The sequence below is a fragment of the Haemaphysalis longicornis genome, unplaced genomic scaffold (assembly GCF_048455015.1).
Source record: "Haemaphysalis longicornis isolate Haplotype H1 unplaced genomic scaffold, Haemaphysalis longicornis Haplotype H1 scaffold_7, whole genome shotgun sequence".
Classification (NCBI taxonomy): domain Eukaryota; kingdom Metazoa; phylum Arthropoda; class Arachnida; order Ixodida; family Ixodidae; genus Haemaphysalis; species Haemaphysalis longicornis.
In genome coordinates, this window is record NW_027526422.1 from 11,754,521 (window position 1) to 11,768,592 (window position 14,072).

The window sequence follows — 14,072 nt, forward strand, 5'->3', positions numbered from 1 at the left end:
AAGAAAGTGTATTGAAAAGACAGGGAATAGCGCTTGAGGAGTAAGAGAAACATTAAAGATAACTACAAAAACAAAACAATAGGCGATAATAAACCCTAAACTGAAACGGTAAACTAACCAAATGGCAAATGAACAATGGTACACAGTGCCTCTAGAATCGTTCAGACAGGCTTGTGTCCTTTAAGAAACGAAGTAATGCTTTTGTTTTGCGTCACAGGCGTTGCTTTCATAGGAATCGGTAAAACACGAAAGTGAAATGTGCAGCGGAATCTGCAGCTGAGCATGATTTGCGGGTCGGGGGGTGTCTTGTGGGTTTGCTTGGTGAGGGATGGCCTGGTGGTGGGTCGCTTCGTCAAAGGTGTACTGGCGTCATTTTCGTGACGGATATGACGTCAGTGAAATCTTGGTGTATCCCGGCATAAAACACTTGCGTGTTAAAATATGAAACCAGAAAACCAACAACCCTAGGAGTAACGTACTCTTTAGTACTAAAGGAAGCTTCCCCGCAAGAAGTCCCTGTGTGCAGGGGTGCACCCTTTGCAGGCCACTTGCTTCGTTGTACTGGCGTCATTTCCGCGACAGATATGACGTCATTGAAATATTCGTGTATCCGGGAATAAAACACTTTCGTGTTAGAAGAAGGTTGGACGAACTTTTTGTAGTGCTAGTTGGTGCATCTAGGAGAATAAACACGGGCTTTGCGCGAAAGAGTCAACACATACAGGAAGGACGACGATTGCGCTTGTCCCGTCCTTCCTGTGTGTTGCCTTTTTCGCGCAAAGCCCGTGTTTATTCAAAATGAAGGTTGATGGCATCAAACGAAAGAGAAGCATACGCTGGCGCGAGGCTAAACTAGTTTGCTGATTGATTACTGCGCGCTGCCTCAATCGCGATGGCACCGACGTCAGTACGGAACACCGCGCTGTTTTCGCGCTTGAAATTTTGAATTCTATCCAGGAAGGGCGGTCACCTCGATGCCTCTTATTCGAATAACTTCCAATTAACCGATGTAATAAATTTTAGCTTCGAATTATCGAGCGATATATTTTATTGGATTCCATGTCAAATTACCAGGACCAGCACATCACTTCCAATTAACCGAAAATTCCAATTAAGCGATTTCGAATTAGCAATGTAAAAAAAGGCGCAGTCCAATGAACAGGTGGAAAATTGGCGATACGCAGAGGTCATCGCAACTTCCATGATCATGATCCCTGGGAATCCAGAGCTGCATCCCAATACCGCGCGTGGGAATGGAAGAACAAGGGACTGGTCCATATGACTAAAATCACGAACAAAGAATGCTTTTTCTTAAACATGTATTGTAAAAATCGGGAAGCGCTCGATTGAGGAGAAACGAAATTGGCCGTCCCGCCAAGCTAACTGGATCAAATGAGAGCTGTGAAACCATTTATGGCTTAGCTCAGTCATTGCTATGACCTCAACATCGGAACTTAAGAGGCACAAAAATGGCTCATGTCGATTGGGAACTTGGTATAAAGAAAAGAAATCGTTTATCGTCGAACACAAATTTAAGGTGCCCAATTTTACGGTTAAATCCAAATATCGCCATTTCCTGTCCTTTTTTTCTCTGGGACGACGTTCATACAAATCGGATTGAAATCAAATTTATTTCCGAAACATTGCCAACCACACAACTTCGTATTGCCACAAAATGTGGCTGCCGCGATTCTTGGAAAGAAAAAAGCATACTGAATAGATAACACCCCGGAGCTATCCTAAATAAAGTGAGAAGTGTCACTGCGAAATCATTTGACGACTAAATTGCTTTTTTTTCTTGCATTTACGGCATATAAGAACTTACATTGCAGTGATCTTTGTTTGTGGATGCGTTAGAGAAGTCCCTAAATTCAAGGAAAACTGAGAAAAAATTAGCCGGGGTGTTCTTGCCCGCATACAATGCCACAATGACCATTTTCCTAATTACTGGTACAAACATTCGGATGAAATGAACTATTGAGGTTATTTTGAATTACTACTCGAAGGGGCTGTCAGTCGTAGCCTCCCTAAATGAACGACTTTCCTAAAGAAACTACGTAAGTTGTGAATACTGCCTAAGTAGATTACCAGACTAAACTTTGGATTACGTACGCCATGTTCCGTTTTTTTTTTTTTTTTTTTTGGGGGGGGGGGGGGATTTACAGGTTCTTTTTAACGAGAACTGTGCGCTCGAACGAAGTACTTGCAAGCCCGAAGGGATGAATTTAGCGAATTTGCAACAGCGTGTGCGAACAAACACAAAAGTCGATAATAAGTTTGTAATGGGTGACAATTCTGAAGGCTGAGGTAGCATCAAAGGACATTGCCGTGCAGCAATCGGTAGTTGGTGCAGCAGTACCGTCTCTCTTGCCGCCCATTACAGATAGACTATGGACGTCCGCTAAATAGTCAAATAACAGACTACTGGGCAGACCGCCAGAATGGCCCCACAAATAAGGTAGATATATTCGCTTCAGTGTCCCTTTAAATGCCTGCAGAGATGCCTCAAAAACCTGTTCCTGCTTTCCTAATTTGTTCTTTGACGTACATATTTCTTTTGTGTGCCACAGGCGGAAGTATTATAATCTAGTATTCTATTTATTCGTCAAAATAAAACGCGAACTTTCAAAACAATTCCGCAAGAACCCGACCTATCCGCGCTTTCAAGCTTCAAAATAGCACCTCGATTTTTACCCTTTCACCCCCCCCCCCCCCACCCCCGAAAATTCATAAATATAAAATCCGAGTACAAAGGAGCCTAATCATGCTGCAGGCCTGTTTGCAAGAAAGAAATTTTCCCCGCCCTTTGTACGTACGTACAAACGTCACAGCTTCCTCAGAACTAACGTCATCATCATCATCATCATAACCATGTATGTGTGCATGTACGTACGTACGTACGTATGTATATATGTATGTATGATTTCCATGTGAGTGAACATCCACAACTATGATGTTGATAGGTCAAATAATGGGAAAAAAATTGTGTGCATTTCGTAAGAACTGACCCACCAAACGCAGTTTGGGAATATCTGACGGCTAACCTGCAGAACGGGCCCAATTTATCCACTGGAAACCTATGTATCCTGTAAAGTATGTGCTTGCATGGGAGAAGGATTAGAAAACGGGCCTTCGGACGGTGCTATCGTCGGTGTCCTACAGCCGAATGCCGAGCTCAGTTTGTTAGAAAAAAAAAAAAAAACGCGACTTTCTACGAGTTTTTTTTTTTTTAATTTCCTGTTCCATATTTCCTTCTTTTTCGACGCCAAAATCCCTTCCGTTTCCGCTCCTCTCCTTCCCTAATGCAAAATGGCTTTGACACTCAGCATCTCATCCGGGTGGGATAACGGAGAGGCAACCGATGACATATTAGGGGCAGGCGCATCGATGTAGCGTTTGCGTGGAGACACATTTAGGGCACGCCCTGTACTCGACTCAACTGCACTTTATCTTTCCGCACCGATATAAGTGGTCTCGCTATAGTTTACTTCGCTTTCCGGCGTTGGAAAAGTGCTCGCCCTCTCACCGCCTCCGGCTGCTCCCCGCGAACAACAACCCAGGCTTCGCTGCAGTTCACGCGTGTGCTGCGGAGAAGACCATCCGCGGCCGCAGGCGCCATTCCGCGCGACACACCTCCCTACGGGCACTTGCCGCGAGGCACCTCGAAACGCCAGCTCTCGCGAGCCTCGGAATCGGTATCGCCGCAGCCTGCTCTTGATCTTCGGCCGGAATCCGAGTCACCGGTGTTCCGCTCTAGGTCGGGAACTCTCAGCGTCCGCGGGCCGTGCGTCTCGCGGGGGGCAATCGATGTTCGCACGAGCGGCCGGAACGGGGCGCGAACCCGCGGCACAGGGCGGCCCGAGCCCAGCAGACGGCGGCCGGCTCGAGCCGGCGGCAATGGCGACGGCGGCAAGCAGCAGACGACGCCCGTGCGGCCGCGACTGCATGCAGCGGCGCGCGGCTCGCAGGGCGCGAAAAAAAAGAGAAGGCCGCCTCGCGTACGCTTTATGTTGCCGCGGCTTTCTTTTTTCAAAAGGCTCTTTTGCCTACTTACTTGGGGAAGGCTGCTTGTCCATCATGGCGGCGCGCCGCCCTGCGCGCAGGCTCTCCGCTGTTCCTCGTGGCGCCCCCGGGCGGCGGAATCGCACAAGGCGGCACGGCCGCAACGATTGCTTTCCGCGCCGCTCGTATTATTCGGAGCGGCGCGTTTGTGCTTGGCAGACGCTTGAACCGCGTTCTCGAGTTGGAATGTGCTCCGCTGCGTTCAGCGGTGACGGCGCCATTGGCGCCCTATTGTTGGGATGCATGCTTTGGCTACTCCACCCACTTCGCGGCATGTGGCTGACTATCTAGCCTCTTACGTCAAGCTATTGTATTTGCCTGTAAAGGGTGCACCACAACAGAAGGGGTATTGTGGCAGTGAAGCAAATTTTAGCCCTAGCGCTAAGCACACGCCCGATACTCGCACTCGCACTGGTCGTTGTACTCGCGCTACAGGATCCCTTTACTGCAAGCATCCAGCGATCTTTGTCTGCGCCTGCGACGTACTAGCAATTCTCCCAAACCAAATAACGTTTCGCATTTAAAGACAGGTGATGATTTCTGAGAGTAATCTTTATTGGTCATGGGATTAAAAAGCGCGAGTAGCGGGGTTCGGCCACAAATTATAATAGCCCACATTTCGGGGGCTTCCTGTTCAAGCAAAGCCGACTAGCATTCTACTAGGGCAATATTTACGATATGAAAATAAATATGGTTCCTCAGAATCGTCGACCAAAAATGCTTACTTCGCAGTTGTGGCGTAAGGTATGCACGAAAGTTTAATGCATGCTAATCACGCGTGTTTGCTGCTGTTTATTTATGCACCCAATACATTAAATCTACGCAACCACAAATTAATCCGGAGCCCTCCACTACGGCGCGCCTCATCGCCTGCGTTGCGTCGGCGCGTTAAACCCTACGATCAATCAATCAAATCAACGCAACCGAGACGACGGATGCGGTTTTAAAGCAGCTGTGTCGATACTGAGTTCTCGTCAATAGATCTGGCTCAAAATGTAAGAGTGTAAACCGTTGTAATTCAAGCATACCTAAAAAGAGAAAAAATCGCGCCGCCATAAATACGGCATTTCATCTGGGAGGTACACTAAATACAGCTTATTAGAGGCTTTTTTTTTTCGGCAGCAACGCGTCCTTGAAATATAAAGCCCCACGTTCTGGATTATAAAACTGTCAAGCCTTCATTGGAAGCGTTACACAATATTTCCGGGGTAATTTACGACGTACGTTTGTTGGAGGGATCGGGGTAGTGGTGACGTACATGCGGACCAAGTGAGCAGCAATCAAACTTCTATCTGGCGCTTTGCCGATCCTGGTTTTGGCGACGAGGCGTGGAGGGCCTCGGAATAATTTACACATTGTTTTACGTACGTTTAGCGCATACTTTTTAGACACGGGGACGCCCCTTAACGTCCAACGAAAAAAAAATAGTCAGCATTCCTGCAATCGTTCAGCCACGCGCCTCAAACTAAAGACGTCCCGTCGTTCGCTTTGTCAGGAAAGAAAGATCTTTTCAGGTGAAAGGGCTGGTCGTTGACACCAAAAGGCAAAGGAAAAAAGTATCTGGCGAGTGATCATGTCACATAAAATTTAGAAAAGCCGCGAACGAACAAGGTCAAATGCTGGCATGACCAACTGATCCGTCGCCCACTGCTCGGGCTGCAGACAGTCGCAGCGGATTGTCTGCACCGAGAGACCTCCATCAGCCTAATTGGCAGCGGCCTGCCTGAGGCGCCGATCAGCGGCTTTGATGAATAATTGCCACCGACGGACGCGAATGTTCAAGCTTTGCACTAGGCGTCGTTGTAGGGGCGCCGCCGAAATGGCGCCTTCTACACGCCATGAAATTTCAGGGAGTTTCTGGCGTCTTGCCGAACACGATAAAAGGCTCCACAATTTGTTCCCGCGTTGGATTTTGTGAACTATTGGGGAAGTTTGAGGGAGGAAAAGTTGTATCTGCATGGACGATCCACCCGGACTACGACTTCGTCGTACACGTTTGAAAACACGGTCGGTGGAATTTCGCCTACCCTCGGAATTCATAAGCGGATATCTGCATAAGATCGAACCCATCCAGACTGCTTTGAACCATTCAGAGTCGTAGATACGTCATCATAGAATACCGCATATCTATGCACACAACCCATGTTTTATCGAGGCCTGTTAGTGGCACGTTGTTAGCTTTACTTGATTCGGGTAATTTTGAATCACATGGATAATCGTGTATGCTTAGCTCTGAACAGAAATTCGTCCGTAGGTACACACTGACAGAGAGAGGGATACGGCGTTCCAAAGAAACGTAATTTCTATACCGTGGTGCAACTTCAGAACGGCAATGGAAGTTGCCGCTGTACCTCCTCACCGCAGCCGGATGTTACTCCGCGCGGCGCAAGTAGTGCGTTACTGGGAATATTTTGAACCTGAAACGAGCCATTCGTGATTTTTTGGACTTAGTATGCTTATAAAGTACTCCAGCGACGACAAAGAACTACGTGAGAAAAGGCAGACGACATCGCGCATTCATAGCCGTCTCCTTTCAAAATGCGCGCGTCCGTTGACATCCGGGTCCGTCGCTTAGGCGGAGTGATACCGTGCATGAGCTACTGCCGTTCTTAATTTGTTCCCGAGTATAGAGAAAGGGAACGACATTCAGGGTAGCTGGAGGAGGCGAAGCTCAGCATCTTCAAGCACAATGAACACGTCAGCGGTCGAATAAAACACATGAGTGCGAGTACACCACGGAGCCATGCTTCTGGCTAAAACCAGTTTAATTGGAGTCAACATGCACTGCGTTTGTAAGCCTCGGAGTCAAGACGGGACCTGACAATACGCAGAGTGACTACAGCGACCAAGTAAACCCGCAAGCTGAAAAAAGGGCCCCCGTTTCTTCTTTAATTGCCCTTTCGGCCACAACTGCAAAGACTTTAAACTGCACTGATAACCCAGTGGATGAATACGGCGATGTATGCTCAGGAGAGCTCAGGTCATATTTGAATGCTAATGTAAACTGATAAACAAATTTTTGTGACGAATAACAGATCCCACAGCCTCCACCCCCGCCGCATCTATCTGCTGCAACCCCATTCACTCCCTTTATCTGCTGCGGGAACAGGTAGGCCCTGTACTTTGACCGCCGCCGGTCACACGGCACAGCTAAACCCTGATACTGTGAAAATACGGGTGAGCGAAACCCTTTATTAAAGACGAGAGGGCATAAGGCCCTGCGGGAAAGTGAGGATGAGAAGGGGGAGGAGAAAGGGAACGGTCACAATTCACACAATGTACACAGTTCTAGTCTTGGGGTCCAATTCACAGAAGGCACAGTTCACTAAGTCAGTGGCAATGTCGCTGTTGACATCGGACGTGGATGAGTAAGGTCAGTCCGAGACAGTCTGTAAGACCGCTACACCAATTTGTAGAGGCCGTTTTCAGGGGCGTTCGGCGTTATTATTTCTAAAGTAGCGGGGTCGTCACCGACACGACTAACGTGCTCCAGTTCAGTCACAGGTGCAGGACCTACAGTTAGCAGCTGATGGCGGTTACGGGCGAATACAGGACAGAGCCAAATTAGGTAGAAGAGATTTGGTATGGCATCACTATTACAGTGGGGGCATCGGTGCAATTGAGAGCCTACTGGGACTGACCACTTATGTATGAAGGTGTGGGTATTGTGAAGAAAAACTGCGGTTAACATAGCTGATCTAAGTATTTTTCAAGCGAAGCTTGAATTGGCTGACTTGTGCCGTCGGTGGTGGCGTACGCCGAAACGCCTTGCGGCAAAACGATCTTTATTCACGTGCTCTAATGACAACGATGGTGGTGATAATGATGCCCTCAGTGAAGTGTTTGGCACGTCCCTACTGGTATGGGGGGGATTGGCCAGGCCGAAAGGCCTTGCGGCAAAGCCAACTTTATCCACGTGCTCTTCAGGCGCAGCTCTCGCTCGCCGTTCGCAGCTGGCGCATGATGCCCTTGAAGTGACTCACACGTACCCGCTAGGGGAAATTGGCCAGGCACAAAACGCCTGGCGGCAATGCCAACTTTATCCCCGTCCTCCTGGGGTGCAGCTCTCGCTCGCCGTTAGCAACTGGCGCGGGCGCGCGTGCGTTAGCGTCGCGCGATACCACGCCGCAACGGGAGCCAATCACCGTCGTCGCTCGCATCACGCCGCCGCATCACAGGTGCGGTCGCTCGCTCTCGTCGGGCAGTTCAGCTTCTAGTGCGGCATGGGCAGGCCGCGCGGAAGAGCGGGTAGCCATTGTAGGACGTAAAAGTTCCCAATAATCGCAGAAGGAAAGCTCAGCGAAATGAAAGGGTTTCGTTTCTGTCTATTGATGTCTTTGCGTTTTGATTTCGGTCATTGAATTTGGTTTTGGCAGAAGTGTTTTCGTTTTGCGGTCATCGCGTTTCCATTTTGGACGTTTTCTTTTTCACTGGGGTCGAGCTTCACGTGCGCCCCTGCTTCCGGAGGGAATTGGTTCGTTGATTTTTTTTTTCCTTCGCCATACCCAGGATCACCGTAGCGAAAGAACGGATGCAGTAAATAGCAATAATTATTAAATCACCACCGGCCACCATCGGGGGCCGGTGGTGATTCGGCCACTATCGTATCACACATCCTTTGTTCAGAGCACAATTATCTATCTCTAGGCGTCATCATCGTCAACGTAAAAACCAGCACCACCATCCTCTCCTACAGATTTCCAGCCACTCATGCGTCATTCGAATCCATTTATTGCCCCAAAATTTCCTCAGCTCATCCGTTGTCAGTACTCCGCACAACACGGAGGACCAAACTCGGCTCCTTTCTTCTAATCTGAGGTTCACGAGTGCGTTCCCTAATCAATAAAAGCTCGTTTTCCTATCCCTAAGCGTTACTCCTATCATCCTCTCCCGACAGGAGACAGCAACGAACTTCCATTAAAACACTTTTATGGCAACTCGCGTGCTGCCGGCATTACTAACGGAGTGTTGATTGCCGCGGACACCAAACGGCTGGCGATGGCGAAGTGCCAGGAGCAGCGTCGAGGAAAGATCCTGTCGCCTTTCCCCGCGCAGACCCGCACGCGACGAGCAAAATGCTGGCAGCTGACTGTTGGCGTCCGAGAAGCAGCGCCGGACGAAATGTGTGTGTTGACAAACGTGTTCAACGAACAATTATCAGCTTCGTCCATTTCCTGTCCGCTTCAAAGTGTCCGTTTCGAGCGGGCCCCGATGGGCTGAAAGCAGACGATCAGGGGCGACGCAGCCCAAGAGAGGCGGGGCGTGGGTTGCTGTGCGCACGTCATCGGTCGACAAGAAGGTGTAACCTGCATGTCGTCAGGTGCACCCTAAACCATAACGTTAGGCCTACGGAGTGCATACCCGAGAGTTGCTGGGGGAGAGGGGGGGGGGGGGGGTATTCTAGAAACGTGCTGCGTACCTCCAGAGCTAACACATACTCGCAGGGTATACGAGTGGCCAACCAAAGAATCCGTCACCAGAAAGCTTGGCGTTCAACCATCGTCGTCGTCAGACGGAGGGGTGCATGCTTTTTTTTTTTTTCGTAGGCTTAAGGAGAGCAAGCAAGAAACCTTCCGCATAAATAACAGCAAAATAGCAGCTAACAGTGTGAAAATTAAGTTGTCGGTTTCGCACAATCTCTTCACGCATATTGTACAAGTAGTCACGTTACGAATGGGACTTGCTTCACTTTGTAGCTGAGGTTAACGGGAATGGGGGACTTGCCCAAGACCGGTGGGAGACGCCTAGGTCCAAGTCATGCTTTAAGTTGCATTTTAGCAATTATGCCAATTCTTCTCAAGCATCTACAGGCTAAACGCACTTTCAACGAAGTTTCTGTAGGCTGTCGCCGCTGTAAAGCGGAACTCTTCAATGGTTAGATGATTCCCGCGTTAACATTTTTCGTCTTGATTCACCGTTACTTCTGGGCATTGTGGCTCGTGCCCATTTGCTCTTTTCGGGAGAAATTTGTCTGGCCCCATTTTATTATTACAAATATTTTGGTTAATTACAGATATTCCGTGCGAAATACCACTTAACCGAATTTTTGCAAATATGTATTGCGAAGGGTGGACTTCGTTATCATAAATATTGTGGTTAATGAAAGTATTCGGGGGAAAATACGGCTTAACCTCTTTATTACTATTGTGTTTGGAAAGGGAGACTGCTCGATCCTAAATATTTTGGTTAATAGAAAATTTTCGGATGAAAATATGGCTCAACACCTTCTTCCACAATTATTTTTCGCGAAAGGGGAAAGGGTGGAGGGGGATATTACTGAACGAAACCGAATTGCGCAAAACCCTAGAACGAAGGACGTATGCCTGTTTGTCAAGTTGCATCGTCGTCAACACCGCCATAATAAGCCACCTCTCACTACGAAGAATGACCCGCTCTTCACGCAGCGAGGAGATGCATTATCGCAATCGCGATCACATTCCCCTTGCAAGAGGCAGGGCTAGTACTCTTCCCGTTACTTTTGTAGCGTGAGCTACACTGGCCGAGGTTGAGCTTTGCGTGGCTCCTGGAGAGCCGTGCTCCGCATGCGCGAGGAGCAGTGACGTCACACGGCGCACAGAACGTTGCTCGCTTCCCGGCGTCTCTCACACACCCCACGCGCCCAGCGTCTTCGCCGACCTCCGTTCCGCACGTGGCGGCCCGGTCCACTTGATGATCATGCGAGGGGTGGCCGGGTGCGGGACCGATGGATCGTGCGTCGCAGCAAAACCGGCGTGCGCCTGTGGAACCAGCTTAGCACTGGGGCGATTGGTGACGCTGCGCCGGAGCCGCTTGATAAATATGCATGTGTCACATAATGCGTATACCGTGTGTGTGTGTCATTGAAGCAGCAGTAAGCATGATGATCAAGCTAATCCTAGACAACCAGGAATGCTAAGGATAACCAGCTGAACCTTAGCTCACGCTACGTATATCCTGCATAGCCGAGCTAAGCCCCTGCTTTCTTTTTTTTTTTTTTTTTTTTTTTTTTTTACGTGAGGAGTGCTGCGAGGAAGTGCGGGGTCCCGCAGTGGCGGATAAGTAGCCAGTGAAGTAGATACGTATACGGCACGCCTCGTTGTCCCTCCTGAAAACATAACCACCAACGCTTTCCCTCCCGTGAGGAACAACAGTGAGGTGTCATTCAGCGCAGTTGCGAGAGGAATTATGACGCCTCTCCCCGACAGGAACAGCGGCACGTCACCCGCTCCTCACGTCATTAAGCAACCGCTGCGTGCGTGTACGAATGTGGCGTGTCCTGTTTTTCTTGTCTTCCGTTTTCGTTTTCTTTTTGGTCAATGTTCGAGCTGCTTTTCAGCAAGAAATGTACCACACTAGCAGCACAGATAGATTAGAGCGATTCTGGTCTACCAATGCATCCGTCACCTGTCGTCGCATTCTATCCGCGAATGCTTTCAACGAAGTAATTAGTAGTCGTTTTCTTCCTTCTTTTTACCTGTGCGTGATGAATTAGAGAGACCACGAACACAAATAAAAAATTTGGTTGACGAAAAAGACTACTTAGCTGTGGTACCAATTTTATCGCGTGCCTCAAGCAAATAGTCTATAGATATTAAGGAAAACGGTTAAAACTCACCAGCAACTTTCCCGCCAGGTAATTAAATACCTACCGCCACCAGGAAACATGACTGTGCGATAAGTAGTTCCAACGTACTGATAAATACATTTTTAGTCCTCCCTCTATTGCGTCACTGTGACGTCGTGTAGCGCGATATTTGAAAGCTTTTCAGTATTTTTAGCGCATTTCTTTTGTTTAATAAATGTCCACTACGGCTGCAATGGCGTTGAGCGAGTTACCGAAGGGTTTTTTATTAGGAGTGGGCGATTGGTCGATTAACCTTCCGATTAATCAATGCTTTAGTCGCAATTAATTTTTTAGTCGGTTAATCGGTTGAAGTGTAGGGCGCCACGGGAGAAAGGCCTGCTGTCTTCAACCCTACGTGCGACTCGGCGTTTTTTTTTTTTTTGCGTTTTTTACGTCCCACGTACTAGCCTTCTTTCCATTAGCGGCTGCCACCCTCAACTACCGCGTTGCCTTTGTCCAGATCGTCGCTGTCAGTTCCGCAGGCGAAGGGGGAACGCCGTGCTGTTCACGCCGCGCAGCTCTGAGAAGCAAATGCTGTTTGGGGCCTTACCAGGGCCGTACCCAGAGGGGGGGTTTGGGGGTTCGAACCCTTCCCGAAATCTTTTCCAGGCAGCACGTAAACAATACTTACTGTTGCTTTCAGCAAAACTACCCCCTTCCGAAAATTCATAACCCCCCCGAAAAAAATTTCTGGGTACGGCCCTGGGCCTTACGGCGAAGTTTTGAACGTCGTCGTTTTTTCTGTTCTGCGGCCACTACCGTAAGCGAAAAAACCCAACACGCGTTGCTAACTAAATGGACGCGGGGGCTGCCGGTTAATTCCACAGATTTTGCCTCAAATGTACCTGCACTTTTCTTTGCGCTAAATAATGGAGAGATGTATGAAGAGCGCCAGCGGTTCATGAGTTTCGAACTATATATAAACCGCTATATGACGGTTTATGACTACATTGACCGCTAGTAAAGGTATGTATGCCGTTGACTCTTGGCCGGAATGCTGCATCGACGGACATTTTCGAAGCCTCTGGCGCCGCTTCGGGGCACTGCCTGGGTCCCTTACGCCGCCACGCCGCGTGAGTGCGGTGGCTAGATAGCGTAACAGCGACCGAGCTACGACGACAAGCCGGTCCCCGTAAGTGCTATGCACTTAATACGGTTTACGCAGCCACGGGCAGCTTTTGCGCTTGTTGGCGAGCCATGCCAAGTAATGACGCGACGCTTGTCCGCAGTACGTGACGGCTAGCTCGTTGAAGGGAGGCTCTAACACTGGCGGCAGATTTCCCTGAGGTACGCATTATAAAACTCTGCTACAGGTTGGCCACTCGCATGTGCAGCCGGTGGGTGTCTCTCGCCCCTGAGAGGTCATACAGGCCCCGCCCTCAGCTATGAGCGCTGGGCTCGCTCGACTCACCTGAAGTCGGGGCCGTGGTCCATCGGTGGAAGCCCTGCGTGTTGGCCGCGTCGGCCACCGCCGGGGACTTGACCGACAGCAGGCTCCGTGGCGGGGGCGCCGGGTACAGCGACGCAGGTTCTGCGCGCAACCAAGTCAAGGGCATCACTGGCCGGCTGTCGGTGATCACGAAAACGGCAATTGCGCGATAGCTCGCAACTCCTCGGGGGGGGGGGGGGGGACCAAGCTTCGCATCTTTCGCGTAATAAAGTCGTATATTTGTCTCATTGTCTGTACATCTATGACACGGCGTTTATTCATAGTGTACGTTAGTTTAACGATGAATTTACCAGAATAATGCCAAGATCACTGCTAACTTTTGGGACTCCGCATCTTGTCCTGCATTGCCGTTTCATTATTCTCACGTTCTGCATTGGATTTTCTACTCATTCTTCCACTGATCCCTGCCCGCCTTATTTTCTTCCTTATTCTCTTTCAAAAGCATTCCCATACCGTTTTCTCTGCAACAATTGATAATTTCCTTCCACGCAGGAAGTTTCAGTGAAGCGGAGGTAGCGCTTCCAACTTGGTTCAGCTATGTTGCTCATATCAGCGCAGAGCATCTCGCCAACTATTCTACAAAGTCTTCACAGAGAAGAGAGAGCGCACGCTGAGTGGAACGAGTGATCCGCATAATGTAGCGCTGGCTGCGAAATGTGCCGCCCGTCCAGCGGAGCATAGCTGCGTGCACACTAGCGTCGAACTTGCCGTGCCGCCCTGCCGACGGCCGCCAGCGGCGTCGCGTCGCGCTGCGGGTGAAGGCTGCGGCACCGCAAGTTCGACGCTACTGTGCACGTAGCTAACGCCACACGCAAAGTTTACAGCAGAGATGGGACCAAGCTGCGCTGCGGAGTCCAAAACGTACCTGTCAGCCGAAAGCATGTACGCTGCAGTCATTCAAGACAAAATTGTACAATGCTTCATTGAAGAAGCGAAGCAAAATTCTTCATGCCACCA

The 14,072-nt window shown here is 49.4% G+C and overlaps 1 protein-coding gene across 3 annotated transcripts in view; it reads right to left on the reverse strand.

The window, feature by feature from the left end:
• The window catches only part of Dati (zinc finger protein datilografo), a 136,386-nt gene that overhangs the window by 84,755 nt on the left and 37,559 nt on the right, over window positions 1-14,072 (reverse strand). For all 3 annotated transcript variants that reach the window (XM_077675996.1, XM_077675994.1, XM_077675993.1), the window contains exon 4: window positions 13,077-13,196. In XM_077675996.1, coding sequence (XP_077532122.1) covers window positions 13,077-13,196 — 120 coding nt within the window. The remainder of the gene's footprint in view (window positions 1-13,076; window positions 13,197-14,072) is intronic.